Below are 25,681 nucleotides of genomic sequence, written 5' to 3' on the forward strand. Positions count from 1 at the left end.
AATATTCGTTTGTAAAATAGCTAAATTTATAGCTAATAGCATTTTCAAAATTTTCATAGCATTTAGGGTTCAAAAATAGCTAAAAATGCTATTAAATAGCTAATCTGGCAACACTGGATAGGAGTGACAGAAAGAGAGAGAGAGAGAGGGATTGATTGCTGTCTATGTAGAGTTAGCTCAATGTCTCTACACTCTGATGTGCTTTTGCTTACTCTACATAAATTTTGTCTTAGAAGCAATCTAAATATTTGCCCAATGCCAATAATCCTTTCAGCTTACATTTTTCTTATCTGTTGCTTTGCTACCATTAAACAGCCACGCTCATAAAATAAACATTACATGTCTTATCTTCTGTTTCATTGCTTCTACAGGGTATGCGGCGAGGGCAATAAAAGATGCACTTTGCCTAATTAAAACGCAGAGCAAATGCATTAAGCGAGTTCCGTTCCGAGGCGGCCAAAATGTGATTGTGGGACAATCACTACATGGCCATAACAACACAACTACCTGAGCCACAAAATACAACAAAAATAAATAAAAAGAGATGAGCAATGAAATCCTTTCCAATAGCCACAGCACCAGCAACAGCAACAACAACAACAACAAAAACAACATTGTTAATGGTCGATGACTCAACTCCAAAATAAAAAGAGGCAAAAGATGAAGAAATGAAATAAAGAAACAAACACAAGCACACACACAGACACATATACGAGGGGAGAGACACCTGAGCTGCGCTGAGCTGAGCCGTCGCACACCTGAGAAACAAGAAATGCATGCAGGTGTCAATCGCCAGGCAGCCAAAGAATGGTCAGCAGAGGAAGCAGGCAGCATACCAAACAAAACCAAACCAAACCAAACCGAGCTCAGTCGAGTCGGGCCCAAAACACAGAACTCAAATCCAAAGTCAATGCCAAGTAAAAAGCGGGCGCATTACAAATTCACACCAAGTGGCACCCACTGGCAGCAACTGCAGCGATCCGGGCTCCCCAGCCTAGAGTAAGAAATGGTTAATCATTTAGGTATAAATCTCGACTGCTGCTCGGTTGCTGCTCGATGGCTGCGACTGCTGCTGCTGCCTCCTCTGGAGGCATCGTCTGACAAATGTTGCCGCTGCCAAATGCCCCGTGGGGGCAGCCAAACACATTAACGAGCAGCGGCCAACGCGATCGCATTCAAATGAGCAGCAAGCTAGGCGTGGGCAGCGGAGAGACCACTAGGGAAGAGGGGACCTGCACTTGGAGCTGAATTCCTAGAATTGTGCGCGTCAATTGATTTACTCAGCTGCGTGGCCCAGGCAACGTGTCGGGCTGATAACTTTGAGATTTGTTATATTTGCTTCATCATCGCACAAACGAGCCACAGTCCGAGCCTAGACTCGAATGATGATGATCATCATCATGATCATCGTTATGATCATCGTGAGCCGCACACATGTGCGCACATTAAAAAGCAAGTTTCTCAGGTGTTTAAAAGCGTTTAAAAAGAAAACCGACGCAGACGCCGATGCCGACGCCGGAGTCGAAGCCGATGCCAATGGAGCTTGAGTGTGGAGGTGCCGAGGGACGGGTAGACTCGCATAGGTTGCTCCTAAAGAGCCAACATTGTGTGTCCGTCTGTCTGGCTGTCCATCTGGCCGTCGTCTGTCGAGACATACACAACAATAAACGCAGTCGCTGCCAACGCCAAGAGCAACAGCCAAGTTAAAAATACACGTACTCTGGCCTCTTGCCAAGAGCCAGTTAAAGCCATGATCATGATCTCGACAGCCAAGCCATGAAAACTGAACAGGTGGAGGAGGAGGCGGAGGAGGGGAAGTGGAGGCAGAGGCAGGGGAATCACGGACAGCTGGCGACGACGACGACGACGACGACGACGACGATGGCGACGCGCACGTGAAGGTTGCCCAAGCCAAGCTGGAGATTTACTTAACGAAATCAAGAGGAAGCGCGTAGGATCGACTGTTAACCTAGCTGTCATACAGCATTGATTGCCGCCAGGCAATACTGGAGCGAGAGGGAGAGGGAGCGGGCGATGCAGAGGGAAAGAGATAGTTGCAGTCGTTGTTGGGTTGATTGCGAACGGGAGACTCAAAGCCAAAGCCAAAGCCAAAGTCGAAGTCGAAGTCGCAGTCGAAGTTGAAGTCAAAGCGAAGTGAACAGAATAGTTGGACGCACATTTTGGGCCATGTTTGAGTGACTCAGCGTATTCTCTGCTTCTGCTTCTTCTTCGTCATCTTCTCTTTATTTCTTTAGCAGCTAACGAGCATTTGCTGCTTTGTGGTGTGTTCCGTCTTATATTATTTTGGGTGCCCAAATGTTAAGTGCCTGTTTTGATTGGTTTGAGCGATCGCTGTTTAGTCTGCACTCCGATATTATGGTCAATGATTGGAGTCAACATTAGCAAGAGTTGAGAAACGGATCATTATGTTGGAGCCGATGGAGCGGGCGAGGGCAGCGCTAAAGGCTGCGAGGCTGAGGCGTTGGCGAATATGGGAATCGAACATGCAAAAGCTGAAAATACACCCGATCAATCATTGGGAATACAAAAGTGCTGGGAATTGAATATTATGGAGCTCGTGTTGATTAATGAGCTCGCCGACTTCTGATTTAAGAGAGTGTGGCAAATGCAAGAAGCTTACATTTCATAGCACTCAACTATTTAATGTTAGTACTTAGATGGTTTGATTGGATGAGATTAAGTTCGATTGGGAGCTGTAGAGTTGTAAGCATGATATAACTCAATGGGAATTGCAAATGTAATACTATTATATATCATAGGGTACATTTGTTCATTTATAAGATCTTTAAATTTATATGCTGTAGAGGTAAGCAATATATGCTTAGAGTTTACAGTAAATATACTCTAAAATTCAGTCTTTTCTGATTTAACTATTTGGGAATTACAAATGAATTACTGACGCAAGCTAACAGATGTCGGACTTCCATTCAAATCGTTTTCGGAATACAGTTTAGCTATTATACGACTCCAGCTTCCTAGAGAACAGCTCTAACTATTCAATGCCTCCATTGTATGCAGACTTCTTAGAGATTCGTTTACCTATGAAATTTTGGTCTATGACCAACACTGGATTGTTCAATTGAGATTCGGCTAGCGTAACCAATTGTCCGAGCAAACACTAAACGTATTCTAATCCATAATCGGTTAGCATGCAACTACATCTGTTGTTGGCCAGGTGAGACGCACCTGTTGCGGCTTTTGTTCTGGGCCATATGCAAATATGCGAAAGGTGTTGCATGAGGCGTCAGCATTTGGTTTTCGGTTGGTATTTCGGAAACCCTTTCGATGAATCGAGCAAATGCTGGGAAATTCCGCAATATGCAAACGTCTTGCAGCCATCCAACAGCCAAGCGAACAAACGAACAGCATCCAGAGCCATAAAATAACAATGCAAACACACGCATTAACAATGAGCTGTGAGTTCTAACACCTGTGTGCCACAATGCACTTGCAACGCCAGCGAACGGACCTGAAAATCTATACAAATATTTGACGTGAGCAGAATAGATTTGAGAAATTTGCATTTGTCGGCAAAAGAACAAAAAAGAAAACCAAAGAAAGGCAAATGAAAAGACGCGCAACAGGTAAGACTTGGCTGCAGTTTCTGTTGTTGTTGTTGTTGTTGTTGCTGTTGTCATTAACACGTTTATGCCTGACCAAAAACTCAGCTGGGGATTAGCAAAACGGTGCGAAAATCCATCAAATAAAAAATAAACGTTCTGCTGCGGCAATAGTTGAAAGCGCGGCCATGGAAAATGGAAATGGAAATGGAAATGGCCAATGGAATGTGCACACACATGTTGCTGCAACAGCGACAACGACAACGGCAACAGCAACAATGGCAGCAGCAACTCGTGCTGGAATTTAGCTGCCAAGTGGGCACGTTCGAGTGACAAATGTCAATTTGCATTCGATTCTGGGCCTGCTGTTAATTTGCAATTGAGTTTGGGCCCAGTTAAGAGTGTTGACTGCTGCAATCACTGCAGCAGCAGCAGCAACAGCAACAGCAGCAACAGCAGCACTTTCAAGCTCAAGAACACACCTTAAACTTTTTTGGCCCGCTTTTTGTATTGTTTACCTTTACAATTGACTGGCTTTTGCTTGTATGTGTGTCTGTCTCTGTGTGTGTTGGCCAACTGGCAACCAGGCTACAGGCAAGCAACAAGTTGTTGTTGCTGCTGCTGCTGCTGCTGTTGTTGTTGTTGTTGTTGTTGTCGCCTCGGCTGCAGTTCAATGTCAATTTCGATTCGTCATCCGCAGCTGCGTTGATTTCTCGGGCGACCTCTCCAATCGGGTTGTTGTTGTTGTTGCTGTTGCTGCTGTTGCCGTTGTTGTTTGTTTTGTAGCCGCTTTTATGGCCATGTTAACTTTGGTCTTGGCTTTTAATACAGGACCACCGCCGTTGACCATTGAACGCTCGCCGCCATAGCCTGTTACATGGGGTTCATTCTACTGTAATTTATTGAACATGTGTGTGTGCGTGCGTGTGTGTGAGTGAGTGTGTGGGCCGTCTAGAAGACAGTCTAAGCTCCACTGTGCAGCTGTTGTACGCCCACGCAACTATCAAGCATATCTGCTATCCCTTTCCACTCGATGATGCAGCCAACCGAGATGAGATCATGACTACAAATGGGAAATCATGAAGCGCTATTCCTGCAGCTGCGATTGGGGCTACGTAAATATGACAGTCGGCTTAGACAGTTATATGGTAACTGTAGACGGCGCACCTAGCTGGGAGAGAGAGGAACTTTGATACTCTACGAAATTGGGCAGCTGTGAGCCTTAGCTTTATTGGCTCTACGTTTTAGCTATTTATGTGTGGGGTATCAACACTTAATATCATGTATTGAAGACTGAGAAAATTGTAGACTACAAATTTTATCTATTGAAGTGAAGGTTATCTAAAACATTTTCATAAAATTTTTTTTATTTTCTCTACTTAAATTTTTGTTTATACTTCATGTCGGTCACCTTTTTTATTGCTTTACTTTTTGCGCACTTATTCTCTCATAATTATATCAAATTAAAAACCTCTCGATCTTTGCTTGTCTTCAGTCATTTTATTGCTTGTGACATTTCTCAATTATGCGCACAGATTCCCAAAAAAAAAAAAAAAAAAAAAAAAAGAAACAACAACAACAAAAAAACCAAATGCGAGATCTTAGATCGACGTAAACCCCAATTTCAAACCAAATAAAAAGACATGTAAACCCGTGTTTTTTTGATGATCAAATCAACAAATTTTCTCACGCACCCTTTGCCTAACCCTTCACAAGGGTTCAAATGCTAACAATAAAATGTTTTCTTCGCACTACAAAAGGCAAAGCCAACGACAACTACCTCCGATCTCTGTCTGGCTAAGGGTGTTTTGATGAGTCAGTTTGCCCGGGCGGACAAGTGAAGCAGTTAAAGTCAAGGGTTACTGTATAAATTATCAACTGATTAAATAATCTCCACTCGGAAATTCAAAACGTTTTACAGTTTGCCAAACATATTCTTTATCAGGCGAATAAAATCTTTTACAATTACAATTTGTAACAGCTAGAAGGATTGTTTATAGCATAGTTTTTAAAATTACAGAGCGAGTATTATTTATTTGACACCTTTACATACATACATACATATATGGTGCAAACTGTACGAATCTGAAACACTTGGGACCTTAAATATACATATAGATATACATGTACATATATTTGGAAAAAAAAAATAGTTCATATATTTTTTGCAGAAAACATTTTATATATATGTCGTAAGTAATATTCCTCAGCCTTTATTAGCACTCACCGCCCACTGTGCGGCGAGCATGCGCACTGATTGGTTCACAATTCGCTCTCTTCTCTCAATTCACTGCGAAAAGCCGCGCTCTCAATTCCAATTTGTGGAGCTAGTGCTGACTTGTTGGGCCTGGTCCAAGGCCATCTGCTGCTGGTTCAACAACATTTGCGACGGCTGCGGCTGCTCCTCCTGCATTTGCGGCTGCTCCTGTTGTTGTTGCTGCTGCTGTTGTTGTTGCTGTTGTGGCTGTTGCATCGTCTGCAACAGCAACTCGCCCATCTTGGCCCGAAAGGTAATGTTCTGCAACGGCGACATTTGCTTCATCAGCGGCAAAAAGCTGATGAGGAAATTGTAATCGGAGTCGCCCACGTGCAGGATGTTCTTGCAGCGCGCCAAATCCTGACTGGTGGACTGTATCAGCTGCTGCTCCTCACGCTCCAGACTCTCCAGAAAGTTAACCTGCTCGTCCACACGCCTGGCGCAATGGCAGCTGCTTGCCGCTGCGGCTGCCGTGGCCGACTGCGTGCCGCCCATGGGCTTGGAATTGACTGGTGGCACCGCCTGCTCCTCGGCGGCGGCGCTTGCCAACGAAATGCTGTGTGAGAGGCGGCGCAGTGCTTGAGGCGTGGCCATACTTTGGAACTGCTGCATCAGCTCATCGTTGTCCGCCTCCATTTCGTCCGATAGCAATTCCGTCTTGAATGACATGGGCTCCGTCATGTTGAGATCGCAATCGTCATCCTCGTTGTTGCTGCTGTCCGCGCGCAATCGGTGCCCGTCCAGAAAGCTCATGGCCTCCGCATAGGACCATTGATGCGATGGCGATACCTGCTGTTGTTGGTGCTGGGTGCGATGCTGGTGCCGGCGATAGCTGCAGCGCAAGTTCTTCCACTTATTGCGACACAGTTCCACTGTGCGTCAGAGAGCAACAGCAAGCGAGAAAGAGAGAACGACATTTACGGCGCTTACAGTTACAGCTTTTGCTTTTAGCGCGACTTGACTTGGCGGCTGACTCACCTTTGACGCCCAGCGCGTCTGCCACACTGCGCCATTGGCGTAGCGTCTCCACGCGGTTTGCATGCTCCGGATGACTGGCGTCCCACAGAGCCGGGCGCTGCTTAACCTCGTTGATCAGCCTGTGCATGTCCATTTGCCTGCGTCTTTATCACAAAACTAAAATGACAACAACAGCAACAATGTGGCTAGGCCACGGGAACGAGAGAGCAAATTTACCGGCGACGCGCAATGTCTGGTGCTTGCTCTCTTGCTGTTGCTCTTCTTCGCTCACTTGCTCTCTCGGTCGCGCTCTCTCGGCATGGCAATGCTTATTGTTTTTGCATTTATATTTCGCTTTATACACTCGAAAGCCGACATTGGCGAATTCATCAAAACGCTTGTAACACAAGCAGCGTGATAATCGGCGAATTTCTTAATTATATAATACGCGTAAATGTGAAGGAAAACGACAGATATTTATAGAGAGAAATTAGGTTAATTTTAGCTGTATACTGTCAACTATTCCTATAGCAGACTAATTTACATTGAGGTAGAGTATTTAGAGCTCGCTGCCCTCATTTGGAATTTATTAGTTGCTTTTGTTCTTCTTTTAGTCAAACTTCAGCCTCGTTTCCATTTCATTATTATATTGGCTTTAGAGTGTCGGGTACTGGTTCCGTTATCTCTATTATTCGTGTTTGTTTTCGTTCTTGTCTCATTGCTCTTTACAGCCTACGCGTTTGTTGTTGCTATATTGTTTTCTTTTTTTTGCATTGCTCTCTCGTTCGTTGACGTTGGCGTTGGCATCGCAACGTTCTTCTCTCTGTGTTCGTTTGCTTCGTCGTTCCAGACATTGAACTTGGCGCACCGGCAACGTCATCGGCTCGCACAGTGGTGCAAAGTGCACAAATATGCGTTTTCATAAATTCACATTTCTAGCAATATTTTTTAAATTTATTTTGGCAGCCAGCATTCCGATTGCAACATGTTGCCCGAAAAGGCAGCACCAAGCAGGCAACACATGTTGCCGACAGTTGGCTGCACTTACAGTTGCAGTTACAGTTGCGACGACAACAAGTGGACGCCAAAAATATGCGACAGCAATTATCTTTGGCAACGAGCGCAATCACAAACACATACAGAGATATACATAAAGCCATATACCATATCCATATCCATATCCATATGTCGCCAGTTTGAGTTTGTGCACGACTTTCGTTTAGCGTTCCGTTCCATATTGTCTGTCTCTGCCTCTGTGTATGCATGTATGTGTGTGTGTTTTTGTGTGTGTGTGTGCTGCAGCTGCTGTCAATCTGTTGGCCATTTTGGCTGCTCCGCTTTCAAAAATTTCCATGTGTCATTTCAAAAATGCAAATATGGACATGATCTGGCCGAGAGCTGTTCCCGCTACACTCTAGACCGCCCCTTTAGGCCACTTGCCATATGCTCCATGGCTGCAGTTCGTCCAGTTCGTCAGGCGCTTCAGCTACAGCGACTGACAGTTAAGTGACGTCTAAATTTCGTACAACAAAATGATTATGGAGGCATTTATGCATGCGTACCATCGATCTTGTCTGTGGAACCTGTGCCTAGCCAGACACGCGGACGGGCGGGCGAACTGACGGACAGCCATGCCAACTCGATCGCCTCTCAATGTGATTGTTGTGACTGGCTCAATTGATTTGTAGCCGCAGCTTGGCATCCGACTCCAAATCTGTTTTTTTTTGTCCCGCTCGTCAATGTTTGTATTCAAATTTCCAACTTCGATCTCTTATGCACAATGTTACTTTACGGGTCTGCCTAAAGCCAGCGCGATTTATGAGCGCTTTGTCTGGGACTACGAGTACAAGAAAAATAAAATAAAAAATCTTGCTTATATAACTAGCAGCTGCAGCTAGTAGAGTTGATTAAGTAATTGTTAGAGGTAGAGCTTTAGATCTCTTCTTTTTATGTATCTCTACATATAACTAAGCCATAATCCATATAAAGATATGAGATATACATATATAGCATAAGGAAGTAAATATTATTTCATTGAAATTTTGCTTTATCAATAGTTAAGTCTCAGTATAATTGTTGCTTAAATTGCATAGCAGTAAAATATAATTAATATATATAGAATATATAGAGTAACAACAGTTAATCTTATTGTTGCTATCGTTAATTCTAACGCTCCATAAGCGTCACTTGGCTATTGCCGTTGTCGGCATTTAAGTCGACCATAAAATGTTGTTGTCGTCGTCACAGTTGTTGTTGCTGTTGCTGCCGTTGATTATAATAACAAATTTGCATAATTATGCCGCTTATCTTGGCCATATGTCTAGTCAATGGCAGACACAAGCAAAACTGACAGACCGGCAAGATTTGACATTGTCAGCAGCTGTTGCTGTAGCTGTTGCTGAGAGTTGAATTGCTGCTGGGCTGAGCAACACGCGTGCTGGCAATCGTCACTGTTGGCACCCACATGTTGCAGTTGTTGTTAGTCAGCTACAACAGCAGCAGCAACAACAAAAGGTATGCAAAGGCCATGTCAGCAACATAAACAAGTTTCATCTATTCGGCTGTCTGCAACACTAACAACAACATTATCAAATTGCCAGCAGCGGAAGAAGAAGAAGAAGCAGAAACAGAAGCAAAAGAAGAAAAAACACAGTTATCTACATTTGACGCACAGCGAATCATAAAAACTGACAACAAATTGATTGCCAATCAACAACATGAACACGACAGCAGCAACACAACACAATGTTGCTGCTGGCATTGCGAGCAACAATTGCAGGTGTCAATGAATGCGGCGCATAAGGAAAACCATGACAGAGGAAAGCTCTCGCAGCTGAGCTACAAAAAAAGTTAATTGGCTAATGCCAATTGCTGCTAATGTGGCCAGTTATTATGTCAAACGGTCAGGCAGCAACATTTGCCAATGACTTGTCATGCAACAGCAACAGCAACAGCAACAGCAACAACAGCAGCAGCAAGAGCCACAGCCATGGCAACAGCAACTATAGCAACATGTTGCCAATGCCAAATGCAGTTTGGCAATGCGCCATGCAGCAACTGCAGCTCGATCAACCGGACCTGCAACAAGTGCTGCAACTGCGACTGTTGCTGCTGCTGCTGCTGCTGCTGCCGTTGCCGTTGCCGCTGTGTTACAGTTCGCCAACCCACACGACTCCAGCTGCGGCTTCAATTGAAAGATGTGTCCATGAGGCGCACACGAAGAAATTCCAATAGCAATTAAAAATATTTACAACGCAAATGCAACGGACCCAAAGCCAATCGACAATCAGACAGCCAGACAGCTGGACAGTTGGACAGTTGGACTGATCGACAGATCGTTCGCCAGCTGCTCCATGGCTCAAAATTTTGTTGATTTCACCAACAACAGTCACAGCAATAGCAACAGCAACAGTTGCTGCCAATTCGCACAGTGTTTACTTTATAAATATGAGCGACAAATATGAGAATCAAATTCGAGAGAATAATAAAAATATTTAATACATAGTATAAGCAGAATATAAGACTTAAAATAATATATATAAGCCTTAAAAAATATTTTTCAAATATAGAAAAAGGTGAATAATTTCTATTGACTGCTTGGCTGCTGGGCTAATAAAATAATTAATGAAGCTAGGTCTAATAATTCTGAATTAGCTCAAATAAATTAAAGTATTTAGATTAATGATTTGAAATGGCAAACGAAAAAAGTTTATAAGACTAAAGCTAGGTCAAAGATAATTACCTTAGCTTAGGTTAGGACTGAGAATAAATATTATTATCTATACATTGCTGATTAATTGACTATCTCTTCTTTAAGTTTGTACAATTTCGACAAATTAAACTGAAGATCCATTATTTTGAGAGCCATTCGCAATTCAACTTTAACTTCACGAAATGGATATTATTTATACTTTTATATCTATATCTCTTGAAATTTAACTACAAATGGGCTTTAAAAGTGAAGTGTGATTGGTATTTAAATATATTATTATATGATCACATATATGTATCTATGTATATTTACTAACTGTATTCAGAGTCTTTATAACGATCTAATAAAAATTGAAAATACTATTAACTAATTTTTTATGTTACTTTTTTATGGAATTTTAAGATAAATCAGCGAGTCGAAGATTTTTATTATAAAGCAATTGCCACTGTGCCAAGTCCAGCAGCAATATGTATGTATGCATGTATCTGTATATGTGCTTACGCAGTAGATCAAGCAGTAGAGCAGAGTTTCATTTACAACTGCTGGCAGCTGCGTGGCCGTTAGAAATGCTAATGAAAGTCAAGCGGACCGCCGCATAGTCCAGATCCCGTCTCGATCTTTGCCATTGGCAGCTGTTGTTGATGTTGCTGCTGCGGCTGCCGCTGTTGCTGCTGCTGTTGCAATTTGATTGCAAGGGGCATAGAAAGTTGCCAGCCAGCTACCGTTTGCGAACAGCTGCCCCCGGGGCCTGGTTGCAGTTGCTGCGTGCGACATATGCGGCACAGCGTGTTGATCATCATCAATGTGGCAATGCCAATGGCAATGGTAGTGGAAGCGGCAGCGGCAGCGGCAACTGCTGCCACATTTGAAATGTTTGTGCCGCAGTTTTACGCAGTTTTTCCTCGTTTGCGCGGAAATTCAGCACACGTGGCAATCGTGTTGCAACTGTGACTCTTTCAAGTTTTTATGATTGGGCACAGGCGGCGCTTCCTGCCGCTGCCGCGGCTGCTGTTGCTGCTGCGGTCTGTTGGCAAGGACGTTCGGTTTTTTCTGCCTGCTTCTGCGTACGGCCTACCCTGGTTGCCCCCGTTTGTCTTTGCCACAGACATACATATGTGGCTTTGTTTCACACATGCCACACAGCCGGCAACAGAAGTCATGAACAGAGGCAGTGGCATAGGGGCAGGGGCAGGGGCATGGTCTTCGATTGAGATCGGTACTCGAACGTCGAGCGTCAAGCGTCGACAGCCGGCTAGCAGCTCGCTTGGCAATTGCCGCATCATTTTTATGGCATTCGGCATTTGCGTTTTTTCACAAGATTTTTAACCCCAAAAAGCGGGCAACGAATGCAGCTGAACTTTTGTGTTAAGTACAACACGGCAAGCCAGCGACATGGCGGACATGTGCGTCGAATGCCTCGGGCAGCTGTGCCACAGTCGGAGACTCTTATCTGAGCCGTGCCGCATGTGTCACAAGGCGTCGCGAGTTGCAAGTTGCAAGTTCGCGTCTGCTGCTGATAAACCAAATCTACATGAACAGAGGAAGGGAGAGCGTGAGAGGGAGGTAGCGAAAGAGGCAGAGATTGCCCGCATCCGCAATTGACTGTGGCATGCACACAATCATACGATTTATGTGGGCTTGAGAAAAATACTTTCTTCATTTGAGAAATATGGGAAAAACGTATGGAATTCCTGAGATTTACAAAAATATCAAGAAGAAATGGAGAAGGAAATGAGAGAGAGAGAGAGAGTGAGAGGTTGAGAAAGAAATGAAAATTTATATATATCTATATCTATATATGTATTTATGTATATAACAATATATATCCATTCATATCCATGTGAATATATATACATCTATTTATACATATACCTATTCTATCTATCATATTATGTAATAAATGTAAATATTGTAAAACATATGCACGTTTCATTTATATCTAAAAGAAGTTGATAAAATTACACAAATCAAAGCGAGAGGCAAATAGAGATCAATGAAAATACGGGCTCTAATCCCTGATAAGAGAGCAATAAGCCTAAATACAGCAAGCATCTCTCTCTCTCTCTCTATCTGTCTTCTAGAGATATTTTGTACTGCAAGCCATCGAAATAAAAAACAAACATAACACAATTCAATCTCGACTATTTTGTTATAATGGCTGGTCAAATGAACGGATTAACTTCTTGGCTCATCTGATAAAATTGAGCTGCGCCTCGTTTCAGGTTTCAGTTTTCGAATTTTTGTGGTTTTTGGTTTTGAGTTAAAAATAAAGAAGCAAAAATGCAAGCGAATCGCCTTCAGAGATCAAATGTCGGCTTAGCTGAGCTGAAAGGTGCATCCACTAAGCAAACATCATCCATCATATAGATGTAGACAGATATACATGGATGTACATATGCATGTATATATATGTAAGCTAAGCTGATCGAGAGGTTTGCCTACTTCTATTTTGGGTAGCTGGCAATTAGCAACTGGCGACAAATTGACGAGCTCACAGGAGCGAATCCTTCGTCTAAGGACCACCTGCTGTGGCCTTTTTGTGCGAAAATCTCTTCAGTTGTTGTTGTTGTTGTTGCCGATGTTGTGATTGGCTTTGGCCAAGTGGCTTGTGGCAATAATATTTGTGCCCAATCGACCTGCTCGCTACCTGTTGAGTCGTCGCGACGGCGGCTAATGAAGTCGCAACAGCTAAATGACTCAGTTATTATTCTTCTCTCCTCTTTTTTTTTTTTTTTGCTTAGCTAAATCTGCGCAGCATCTAGAACTCAGCTAGCTCTGCCTCTTTCAGCCAGCTCGTTAGCCGTGTCTAGACAGCGTCTGGCACAGCCGGCGGCGCTGCATAATGCAAGGACGAACCGCATGCCACATGCCACATAGATATTAGTCCTGCCACGTTGACAGGATATTCATCCAACGCCCAGCTGCTCCCAATTAACACGCCAGCAGCTCACCTATAAACAACACGCTGAAGTGTACGCAAATGATGTGCTCGAAGATACCCTGTAAAAATATGGGAGCTATGCAAATGAGAAGTGATAAAACTTTTTTATGTAGAGTATGTGCAAAGAGAGAAACTGTGACTATAGACTAGACTAATTAACTTACAGGGTATTAAATGCCAAGTAACCCATAGTAATTCCCATAAAATATCTCTTGCGTACAGGGCATTTAAATTGAGATAGCTGAAATACTCATCAATTATCTCAAATTTGATTGCCACTCGCTCACTTCTAGCAAACACACTGCCAAAGTAAACTACCCCAAGTATGTGTGCCCATGCACTAGTTAACAGGGTATTAAAAGCCCGGTGGCCCGTTGGTCCGCTGCTCGCAGTCATTGGCCGCCACTCGATACGCAGCGGCTGCAGCGCAACGGTAAAAATGCAATACAAATAACGGCAGCCGGCCAACGAAAGAAAAAAAAATAACATAAATGGTGCAGATGCAATACAGGACGCAGTACGTCCGCAGGACGCTTGCAGGACCCTCTCTCTCGCTGCTGCGTTTTCCCACTCAATTAGGGTAGCAAAAATAGTGAGAATCGAGGCGGCTGCGCACATTTGCCTAAATATATTTCCCTGCTACCAGCCCCTCACCCCCTGCAACCCTCTGGCCGACTGGCGAGAAAAAATGTTGTAGCATATGCCGCGGCGTGCGGCGCAGTTGTTATCCTTGCTGGCATTGTTAATCGTATCCTGCGTAATAGCATAATAATCCCTAATCGCATCTGATCTGTTCACCTGGTTGCCGCACAGTCGCTCTCTCTCTCTCTCTCTCTCGCTCGCTCTCTCTCTCTCTGTGTTTCTGTGTGACGGCTGCACATTTTCATCGATATCCTTTGGCAGCTTTACAAATAGCGCGACGCGTCCTTTGTGCGCCTTTTGTCGCCGTCCTTTTTATAATAGGCAGGGGTTATTTTGACAGCAGTTCATTTGCCTTCTGCCTTCTGCAATGCCATTGACATTTGTCACACACTCGCACTCACACACACACACACTCATACACACACAGAGACAACTGCTCGCCTGATCCTCGCTGTTTCAAGCATTTGGAGTGAGCTCCGTTTCACAATGTGTCGACTTTTATTTGGCTTCCAGTCTCATTTGTTCCATGTGCGGCTGCATTTCCCTTTCCATTATGTTGCTGCTGTTGTTCTTGTTGTTGTCTCTGTGGCTTCTAGGATAAATGGAGACGCCTGACTAATGCGTATTTACATTTAGGTAAATTAGCAGCCATTTAGTGGTTAACTCATTAATAACAATAATCAATTCAGTTTGTTTGCTTCTGGTCTGCTAATACACTTGAGCTTGTTAACATTTTCAATTTAATTTACATACGAAGCATTTTCAGCTCATTTTCACAGCTCTGTTTTCTTACAATTACAATTCGGTTACAATGCCGCAACACTTCGTCATCTGTCCTTGATTGAATAACTGATCAACTTACAATTGGAAAGACGACAAAAAAAAAAAAAACAATCAAACAATTGCTTTCCAACATGGAAGCTTTTCAATGAGCGACTTACTCAGCAGATGCTCCAACGCATACCAATGCGCACATTAGCACAAGTGAAGCTAACTCTACATAACGTTCCCTCTCTCACTCTCTCCGTCCCGCTGTCATGCTCACGCATTTGCGTAAACAAAGCAAAAAGGCCATTACAGTTGAAGTTCTCATTCCCACGCATTGCTGCTGATTGTTGTTGGTTTTGTCTCTTTTTTTTTTGCGCAAACAGACAAAATAAACAAAAGCTCTACGAGTGCCGTTTATTGGAAGCGCTTTGACTGCTTGAATTAGTATTCAGTTACCATAACAACCAAAGGCCGGATGCGAGCGACAAGGCTACAGCGAAAAGTCGCCAAATGATATGCTGAATACCAGTTGGGAAAGGAGAGAGGTGCACCAACACACACACTAAGATAGTCACAAATATGTGTGAAGCTAAAAATAAGTCAAAGAATGAAACAAAAATGAAATGAAACAAACGGCTAGCGCAGAAATTGTCGCGCCGAATTCATTAATGAGATTCGCGTATGCAGCATGTCAACAAGCTAGAAAGGGACGGCAGCAGTGCGAGGGGAATGTACGCGGAGGAGAGGTGGGGTTGTCACCCTTCAGGTTTTCTTTTTAATGGCCTAGACGCGGACACTGGTTGAGTGACGCGTATTGGATTTCGACATGCTATGCACGCGGCATGCGGCATGCATATCTGCAACGCCATCTAGCAAGGTGCCTCCTGCCACCCGCTTCGCCTAGCCAGACTCCCAGCTTCAGCTTCAGCAACAGCTCTGGCTTCAGCTCTAGGTCCACTGATTGACATGTGATCGCAACGCTTTGCATCGCAAGTTCTATTCCCCCGACTGCCCCCTGCCCGTTGCCACTTCCAGTCTGCTTCCACTCTGCGCTTAACCTGTTGCATCTGCTTGCGTCGTCTTCGTCGCTGCTCATTTGTCATTCATGCGAAACACTAAAGAGTCGTAAAGCAAGTCCTGCCCGCCTGGCAGCAGAGGAGGCAGAGGCAAAAAACTCTTGGCGAAGTCATAAAATTATGATCGGTATTTTTGCTGGAAATTTGAACTGTTTGTTGGCTTGGTTATATTATTTTTTGCTAGCATTTTTTATGTTTTCCTTTTTTTTCTTTAATTATTTGCAGTTTAGTTTTTCGACACGGTTTCTTGTGTATTTCATGCAACACCTTCGTTGCCTTACTTGGAAATTCGCGCGAAATTCCACAGCGAAGATTACAGTTTCCTTCCAGATGCTCCCCTCGCGCTCTTTCTCTGATTGGCGCTGATTTGAGTCAATGAATATAATTTTTGGAGAGTAATGTATCTCGCTCACTCTTGTCTTTTAGTGAATGAATGCTGCGCTTCAATTAGCACTTGAAGTGCTCTACTGCAGTGGAACGCAGACTATTGCCAGACGTGTCATTTTTCACAAACAGGCCTCACTTTCAATGAGCATTTCCCTCACATTTCCTCAATGGGCGGCAGTCTCAAATCCACATCAACATCCACAGTCAAATACAAACACAAATCAAACACTCGACTGGCGTCGTTGTCGGCTTGGTCGTCGTCGTCATTGTCGTTGTGGTTCGTGGTCTCGTGTAATATGATCATGATTTCATGCCCAGCAGAAACCCTACAAGTTGTTCTACTATGTGGGAGCGGAGTCAAGAAAGACGGGGCAACTCATACACACATACACAGAGAGATGAATGTATCTGGTCGCTGATACCATAAACCCAAATTAAGATAAGCCACGAAGAAAGAAAGAATATAACTTCTCATACTTTGAATCTTTTTCATTCACAAAATCACATCGTATGTGCAGAGAGGGAGAGTATGATTGCGAGAGTTGCTGAGTGAAATGTAGATCCAGAGAGTGCATGCATTGCAGCCGACCAATCGCAGCACAGTTGTGGAAGCTGGGGAAATTCTACAGAAGTTGTAGCTTCCACATTTTCCACAATGTTGAGAGTTGTGGCATTTAAGTGGAAGCCAAATTGACTCTACACAGAGTTGAGAGCTGGCACCTCAACTTTAAAGCCGAGATTTTGTGGAAGCTGGGGAAGTGGGAGCCGGTTCACTCTACAAAACAGCTCAATCCATGAAGACTTTTTGCAGATATATATTTGCACTCTACTTTGTATGAAGTACTTTAAAAATAATATTAAAACTCACACATTTAGAATTCAACATTTATTTATCCATCACGATTCAATAACATCCACCAGGTGGCGCATTGCCCCTTTCAGCATTCATAATACACAGATGCCACTCTACATACAGTTGCTGCTGCTCTACACATCTCACCACTGAATTACCCCGTCAACATGAGAGCCACAACTGAGATTAATTTCGATTCGACACGGAATTACTCTCCAACTGTTTGAGATCCTGTGGTCAGGCTCTACACATCATTGCCCCTTTTATATCCACAGAAATTTTCCAACGTAGCTCTGGTGCTCTCTCACTCTCCCGCTCTGCGATAGGCGGAGCCATTTTGTTCGCGTTCGTGTGTACGTTCGTATTTTCACTCTTCGAGAGGGCTGATTGCAAAGTTTATCATAAGAAATAATTTTATTAGAAATTTTAAGAACTTTGTATGTTGTACTTAATAAGAAATAATTATATATGTATATATTTAATAAATATGAACTATCTTTTAAGGTAAAAAAAATTTCGATGCGTTTCCCCTCTTTGCTGCGTGGAACGAGTTTTCTGCTGGCTCTGTTGGTGGTTGGTTGATTTTGTTTGGTCATAGAGAGCGGAGAGTGAGAGCGTTAGCACGAGAGCGAGTGTCGTCTTCGTATCTGTTACACACGAAGCACTCGACGTTCGGCTCTTGCACGGGTATAAAAGCGACACTCGGCTCGCTCTCACATCCAAATAGAAATTTATCGTGTTCGTTAAAGGTTGTTGCTTCTCCGCGCAAGAAAAAAAGAATAATAAAGAAATCAAATAAATTTAACCCAAAGCAATCGCAAAATTGAGCAACACTCGACAACAAATGTAATAGAAAACACGCTGGATTAAAGTGTTTTGTTTTGTTGATCAAAGTCAAATTCAAATGCAAATGCAACAACAGGGCAAAAAGTGCGTGTAAAGTGGAATAACAAAAATTTAAATAAACAAAAAAAATCAAAGTCAAACAAAACTCGCAGCGAAACCAAAACACATCAAAGTTGAATTTTGAAAGAAGTTAACTTCGATTTATTGAAACCTCGCAAGTAACCGGTAAAAGCCGTGTAAAAAGCCGCCAAAATTCTACTCAAGGAGCGTAAAGCGATCATCTCAAAAATGAAGTCCTTGACGGCCGTTTGCCAAACAGGTGCCTCGATGCCGGCAATGAATCCTAATGGCCGCATCGCCCGCCATCCACCGCATCGCGGCGACGGCGAGAATGCCGAAATGAAGATGTATCTCTCGAAGCTGAAAGACCTGGTGCCGTTCATGCCGAAGAACCGCAAACTCTCCAAACTGGAAATCATCCAGCACGTCATCGACTACATCTGCGATCTGCAAACGGAGCTGGAAACCCATCCGGAGATCAATAATTTCGATGCTGCTGCCGCTTTGAGTGGCGTCGCCGCAGCAGCAGCTGCCGGCGGCTCCGAAGATGAGGATGAGAGCGATGAGATGGATCTCGATGCAGCCGATGATGTATTGGCCCAGCGCCTGGCCGCCGAGCAGGAGCAGCTAGCCAAAATCTCTAGTCCCGCTGCCGCCCGCCTGCCGCTCGCCGACCGTCAGAGTCCCAACACAATTCTGCCAACAGCCGCAGCCACAGCAACAACGCTGGCGTCCGCAACAGCGGCAGCACCGGCGCCCCAACAGCAGCAGCAGCCGCTGCCCAACAGTTTAGCGACGGTAAGTTGGGCGCCTGCGTCCCCACCCACCCACATTGGGTTTTCTGTTTCTGCTTTGAATTTGCATTGCAAATGAAACGTCGCAGCTTTGACGTCGTCCCAAAAAACAAAAATAAAGAGAAAAAATGAAAACATCGAACAAAATTTACACATGCAAGCGAATTAAGCAAGCGGCGATAGCGCGACGTTTTTGCATTGTTGTTTTTGTGACCTCATTTGCTGCTAAGCAGCGTAAGGACGTTTCGGCCGTACGTTTGTTCGTTTGTCGGCATTTACATTTCTCGCCTTAAAAATATAATTCATTTTATTTGCATGCGCTTGTGTGTGAGTGTGCGAAATTTACATTCTTTCGCCTTGCTTTCTTTTCGCTGCAACAGCAACAACAACAGCTACTACTACAATAATAAATCTCGCACAATTTCATTTTGTTTTTGTAGACATTTCACATATTTTTCGCTGTTGCCGTTTCTTTCTTTCTTTTGTTGTAGTTGCGACCGCGACTGCGGCGTAGCTGTTAATTTTGTTTTTTTTTTTCTCGCGGCCTTTTTTTTGTCTTCCTCTCTTCCATTTTGTTGCTGTCTGTGATGTTTTAAATGAACACCTGCAGATACTTAAATTTATTTCATATGTGTGTGTTTGTAAGCAACTAAACACTCACACACACATGCATACATTTTATATACAGTCACACGCACTGAGGCTAACGCAGCTTTAAGCTTGACTTCGACATTTGGAGAATTGGAGAATCATCCGTCAGCCTCCGTTTCAGTTATTTCTGTGTGTCTGTTTACGCCTTCTTCTGCTTCTTCTTCTTGTTGCTGCTGTTACTTTGTTGCTTACTTCATTAGCGCAGTTTTTGGCATTTCTCATTGCCCGCCCGCAGCAGCATTGATTATAAATGATGTTGGCAAAAACAAAAATATATAAAAAGTATTAAAAAATAATACAACAGGTTATGAATCTTATGTATTTGTTTATGTATGTATGTACATATGTATGTATTTCTTCACAATTCGTGCTTGAACAATTCCAATAAAACTTCCCATCTTTACCCGCTCTCTTTCACTTCTTTGGTGGCATTTGTTTTTTGTGCAGTTGATTAATTATGCATTTGCATCTTTTTGTTCGTGTAGAAAAGTATTTAAGTAAAAACCCCCACAGCACAATTAGTCGGTCATTCAGGCCTTATGAACGGCTGTGTTGCTCTGGCAAATGAAAAAAAAAAGAAGCAAGCAAAACATCTGCACTGAGATTGAGACATGCTGCCCACGCCTCAGACTCTCCGCCCTTCTACTCTCCACCCTCTCCACGACTACTGCTTTGTGTGTGTGGGTCTGTTATGATGTGTCACTCTGCTGGCTGCAAAACAACAAATTCCTTCGTAAAGGCACAGCAGCAGCGAAAAAAGAAAAAAACACACACGCATGTGTGTGTACATTCATATGCGCATATGTATGTACATATGTATGTATAAGACGTAAGAAGAAATGCACGTGTTCAAAATGTTCTCGTTACGTAGTTGTTGTTGCTGCTGCTATTGCTGTGTTGCTTTGCTGTTGCTGTTCTTTTTTTGTACTTTTTCGCGCCGCGCAGCTGTGCGCCAGTCGCCAGTCGGTCGCTTTCTACATTGTGCGCACCCCTGACGTTGCCCTACCTCCTTCTCTACGTCTGTCCCTCTCCTTCTAGTAGCCGACAAAGCACTGCGGTCAGTCAACATAACAGGCAACGACATTAGAAGACGCAACAACAACAACATCTCCTACAAGCTCATTTGATTTTCTTAGTCTTGCGCTGGCGCTCAGTTGGCGCCTCTTCTTTGGCCCTTCTCCTGATACGTCTCTCTGTCCGAGCAATAAAATAAAAATAAATAATAAAAAAGCAGCAACAAATTGCACACGAAGCTCGAGCGCTTCGTAAGCAAACGAGACAAGTAAGAAAGCAAGAAGAAGAGCTGTAAAATAAAGAACGAAAACAACGGCAAATTAATTGATAATTCGTGATTTGTTGTGCAAGTCAGGCATACACTTATACTAAGACTTTCGCCTCAAGCCTCATATGCATACGCTAATACGCAGTTCTTATACTTGAGACTTCGCCTTAAGCATATATGCATACACTTATACACTGAGGCTTCGCTTGCATCTACCTCTACTGCTCACACTTATACGTCGGCTTCCCCTCAAAATTAAACATCACACACATACATTTATACAGAATACTTATATTTTTCAATGTTGACTAATTTTCGCTCTCTCGCTTATTCTCATTGCAGCAATTGAGCGGCGAAAAGGACAGCAGGCAATCGTAAAGCAGCCGGCAGCAGCAGAGGCCGCGGCAGCAGTATCAACACCTACAACTAATACTAAACATTTAAAGCTATAGAAATCATATTAATTAATGTTAGTCGCAGTGTAGTACAGTCAGCTCCACTCAAAACTCAACTCCACTCAAAAACCAACTCGTGTGAAGATCTCCACAAACAACAACAACAACAACATACAACAAGCAAACAATAACAATAACATCAATGAAAAATGAATTAATTATATCTACACATACATAGACACTGCAGCCACACACCCTCATCCCCACCCAGACACAGGGCGTGTGGCTGTAAAAGCATTTCACACCAATACATTGAAAGAGTTTAGCTATAAAAAAAAACAAAACAAAACCTAAATAGCATTAAAAACAAAATGTAAGCACTAATACATTATTATTATTAACATTTAACGTTTAACATTTAACTATTAGCAGCAGTTAAGAAGTAGAAGAAGATGCAGACGTAGCAGACGAATGAAGAAGAAGAAAAGAAAAACTTGGCAAAGCTTTAAACAATTTAATTTTTCCTTTGATAAAATGAAATGAAAAACTGAATAATTTTTGTTTTCTATATATTTAGTTTTTGGTTTAATTGAAAGAAGAAAATCATGTTAATAATTTTACGAATAATAAGATGCAAAGCAAAATAAAAGAAAAAAAAAAATAAAAAAAAAAAACAACAGCAATAAAAATAAAAACTAAAAAATAAAGCAAAAATTTTCATTCTCATTTTCTCAATTAAATATTTTCCTATTAATTTTAAATACATAACAAAAGCAAACTAGAAATTTTTATCCTATGATTATTTCATTTATTTATACACACACACACACATGGAAAAACCTCAAGGAACAATTTTCTTATCATTTAGTTTAAGCGACAGCAAAAAGTTTTCCTCCTTTTTAACTCTTGAATAATAATAATAATAATATTAATAAATATATAAATATATTTATGTTCTGTGATCTGTAGCATACTTTGTACAAAGTGTTTTTTATTTAGCATAATTATGCGTTTTAAAATATATATTTTTTCGAAAATAATTATAAAAAAAATAAGAAGAGAAACAAACAAAATGAATTAATTTTTATTTGATTTTAACATTTTCTAATCGGGCATACCACATTTTCCCAAACATGATGTAACATGATGCAAGAAAAGAGAAGCAACAAAAAATGAATTATAGATATTACAAAATAAATTACTTAAAAATACTATTCAAAGTGCAATTTGTTTGATTTTAGTTGTGTTACGGATTTTTCTCGGGAAACTTCCAATTATTGGCTACCTGGGCGGCGAAATTATGTGGAAAACAAACGACTGTTGGCTTAACGATGTGAAAACCCATTTCCCATGTAAACAAGTGCAACGTAACAACTACCGTTAGGGTAGCACTCGAGCACACACACACACATACACATAGATAATGCGCTCGAACGAGTTTTCTCACGCATTGTCATTGTCTCCGCTGCCGCTGCCCATTAAGGGTTTCCCAGCCACAGCCTCAGGTAGACGCCCAACTGCAGTTGCACGTGTGCAAAAATTATATATATAAAGAAATTCTCTTTCGAGAAATTTTTCGAATTTTGGGTTTTTACCCACAGCTGAGGCTGAGGCTGAGGCTGAGACGGAGACTAACCCAGAAGAGTGCAGCTGCCTCACAGTTGCTGACGTCGCTGCCAGCGTCAGCATCTGCGTCTGCGTCGCCGTCGCCTATTAGCGTTAATGATTGCAGCTTACAAAGCAATTGACCAATTGCCTTGGGGGCTGCGACTGAGGCTGAGACTGGAGACTGGAAACTGAGAGTGGGGCCACTCGGTGCCAGTCGCCCCATTCAAATGTCAGTTTGGCTGCCCGCTAACCAAATCAAACGCAGTCAACTGTCAATGCGTGACTTGGAGTTACCCTGTACTTCACATTTGTATGCGGTAGCGTTATAAGTGATTTCTAGAAGTAGCTAGAAAGAGGAGGAAAGAGGAAATATGTTTGTGTAAGTAGGGTTTAGGTTAGCAGTTCTTGTTATTACTGAAATTTGATTAAAATTTGAAGAGTACAGAATAGCGATAAATATAAATATGTATTTGTGTCAGAGACGTATAAAAGGCTTCAAATTTCAAATGCATCCATGTATGTACATATAAACTATATATTCTAATTAATTGATATACCCCAACATACCCCTTTAAAACATTACAGGGTATCTCTGCGCTTTTGTTTCACATGCATTGTGGCTGCGATTGTTTTCCCCACATTGTGGTGCGTTCTCTCTGGTATGCGCTAATTGTTTTTTTGTGCATTCTGCAATGCCAACACGAAGCTCGCGCTCGAGCCCGCAACAGCTTCCAATGGCTTCCAATGGACATGTCTCTGGAACGCTGCGACTCAAGCAACGATTACAGCAGCAACTCTAGCGCTTGCTCCGACGTTTGGCAATTAGCGCGCCTAGCTCGATTTTCACCCATTTGCCGCTGTGGTTTATTATGTTTTTGTCTTTTGGTGTTTTTTTGTTTTTTGGGTGCGACATGGAACGTGAAATCAGTGAAACTTGAATTACCATAAAAACTCGTGTAACAGTCAACAGCTGCGGCTGCGCAGCCGGCGAAAAACGATGAAAAAAAGGCAAACAGAAACAAAAACAATTTTTGACATAATAATTGTCAAGCTGACATTTCGAACAGCGCAGCTGACAGCTGAGCCGAGCCGAGCCGAACGACTCTCAGCTCAGCATTGCCGAAGCCGAGGCCGAAGAGTCGAAAAGCCGAAGCTGCTGCGCACAGCTAGCAAAATGGGAAAGCTGAGCCGAAGGCGGCGGCGACGGCAGCCGAAGCGACAGCCAACGACGACGTCTTTGTAGGTGCGCATAAAAATTGCATTTAATTGTGATTTTCACACGAAACACAAAGCGCATGAGCAACTGGCGCCAGTTGCTGGGTGCCGAGCCGAGCCGAGCCGAGCTGAGCTGAGCTGAGCTGAGCAGCAAGGCGGGCGGCAATTTGTGCAACTAGCGGTAAAGCGTAACTACTAAACAGCGCGAGACAGCAAAGCACACACACACACACACACACACATAGATAGCAAGAGAGAGACATAGACATAGACATAGTGGAAGGGGTTCGCGCAGAAGCTGAAGTGGAAGTCGAAGTCGAGCCGAGTCCAAGTTGGCAGTCGCTGCTGCTGCTGCTGCTGCTGCTGTTGTTGCTGGTGGTGGCTTTTGGGAAACACCTGCAAAACGCAAACGCACCTGTTTTGCTAAGCAGCAGCAGCAGCAGCAAAAAACTAAAACAAAGTCAGACACCAACGCCAGCAACAACAACAACAACAACAACAGCAATAGCAACGCGGACACGGCTCGGCAACTTTCGTGGGTTTTCAGCTGCAGCGCAGTGGAATGAGCTGAGGGGGCGGGCAAGTGGAGGGGGCCTGGTTCCAGCTGGAACTCTGCATGACTTTGTGTAATTGAAGCAGCCGCAGCAGCGGCGGCAGCGATTTGAGTTTTCAGCTTTTGACTTTCTTGACTGTGTTAGGAAATCGAAACCGAAGCGTAGCCGTAAAGGGGGCGGCGGAGGGAGGAGGAGGCAGCTGGCCAACACCAGGTGAAACCACCAGGCAGCGCTGATGGGGCGGCATTTGGAGTCAGGTGCAAGTGCACATGTTGCACATATATTGGACATGTGTATCTATCGGTTATGCGTAGTTTCTGCATCGGAAGCGGCAACATCAGCTGGCGGAAGCTTTTGGGCCAGCAGCTGTCGCACTCAGCATGCCTCATGCCCCATGTATGTATGTCGCAGGCAGCAAATGGGCGCCGCTTGCCACTGCTCTATGCGCCATGTGTGGCAATTGGTCAGCGCATTGATTTCAGCTGCGTCACCTTCTTTTGTGGCAACTGCAGCCGGCGGCACAGCCGCACATGTTTGCCTAATGACAGCCGCAGCAGTGGCCCTCAGTCTTCCAGCTTTCAGCTTCCAGCTTCCAGTGGAACGACAACAACAATGGCTAGGTGCGGCAGCAACAATTGCATTGGCAACGGCAACTCAGACATTTGATCGAAAGCCAGCCGCTGCTGCGGAAGCACATACTTCAAACACTGGAACAGACTGTGCTGTGTGGCATGCCACATGTTGCCACTGCCGCTGCCAAAAGGCGCTGATTAAGATCGCTTGCAAGTTGCAACGGCTCCTGTCTGCCAACACTTCACATGCCAAACGAAAATGAAAACTGAGAAGGCGTAAAAAGATAAAAGCTTGAAAAATTGCATCTTAAACTTTGTATCTAAACAATCGAAAATTGTATCATAAGCAGCTGCTGAGAAGTTTTTCCATTGCGGATCTCTCTGAAATGTCTCCTTGGCATTATATGCAACATTTAAGATATATTAAATGAACTTTAATGATATATGAGAGGTACATATTGATTGTAATATTTATGGAATTTAGCTTTGAATGAAATTTAGCTTTATATGAAAAGTTTTCATTGTATCTA

At 43.2% G+C, this 25,681-nt stretch overlaps 2 protein-coding genes and 2 long non-coding RNA genes across 4 annotated transcripts in view; 2 read left to right on the plus strand and 2 right to left on the minus strand.

Annotated features, from left to right (window-relative positions):
* LOC149269082 (uncharacterized) overlaps window positions 1–6,118 on the plus strand; it is a 29,025-nt gene extending 22,907 nt beyond the window's left edge. Inside the window, exons 2-3 of the long non-coding RNA XR_016270086.1 lie at window positions 372–3,605; window positions 3,690–6,118. This is a non-coding gene — a long non-coding RNA (uncharacterized LOC149269082). The remainder of the gene's footprint in view (window positions 1–371; window positions 3,606–3,689) is intronic.
* hng3 (hinge3) lies at window positions 5,495–7,578 on the minus strand. Its single transcript, XM_018008533.2, has 2 exons — window positions 6,817–7,578; window positions 5,495–6,710 (listed from the first exon to the last, which is right to left on the minus strand). Exons 1-2 carry the CDS (start codon window positions 6,947–6,949, stop codon window positions 5,890–5,892), a joined length of 954 nt encoding a protein of 317 aa, XP_017864022.1. The 5' UTR covers window positions 6,950–7,578; the 3' UTR covers window positions 5,495–5,889.
* Window positions 7,579–17,879: 10,301 nt separating this feature from the next.
* Window positions 17,880–22,422, plus strand: emc (Basic helix-loop-helix domain-containing extra-macrochaetae). Its single transcript, XM_089468890.1, has 2 exons — window positions 17,880–18,878; window positions 21,150–22,422. The coding sequence occupies exons 1-2, from the start codon at window positions 18,309–18,311 to the stop codon at window positions 21,183–21,185; spliced, it is 606 nt and encodes a 201-aa protein (XP_089325016.1). The 5' UTR covers window positions 17,880–18,308; the 3' UTR covers window positions 21,186–22,422.
* On the minus strand, window positions 21,755–23,926 carry LOC149269083 (uncharacterized). The gene is made up of 2 exons (XR_016270087.1): window positions 23,378–23,926; window positions 21,755–23,156 (listed from the first exon to the last, which is right to left on the minus strand). It is a non-coding gene; the product is annotated as an uncharacterized LOC149269083 (long non-coding RNA).
* Between the last annotated feature and the right edge of the window lie 1,755 nt (window positions 23,927–25,681).

Source organism: Drosophila arizonae, chromosome 4, assembly GCF_054131065.1.
Source record: "Drosophila arizonae isolate 15081-1271.41 chromosome 4, UAZ_ARI_1.0, whole genome shotgun sequence".
Classification (NCBI taxonomy): domain Eukaryota; kingdom Metazoa; phylum Arthropoda; class Insecta; order Diptera; family Drosophilidae; genus Drosophila; species Drosophila arizonae.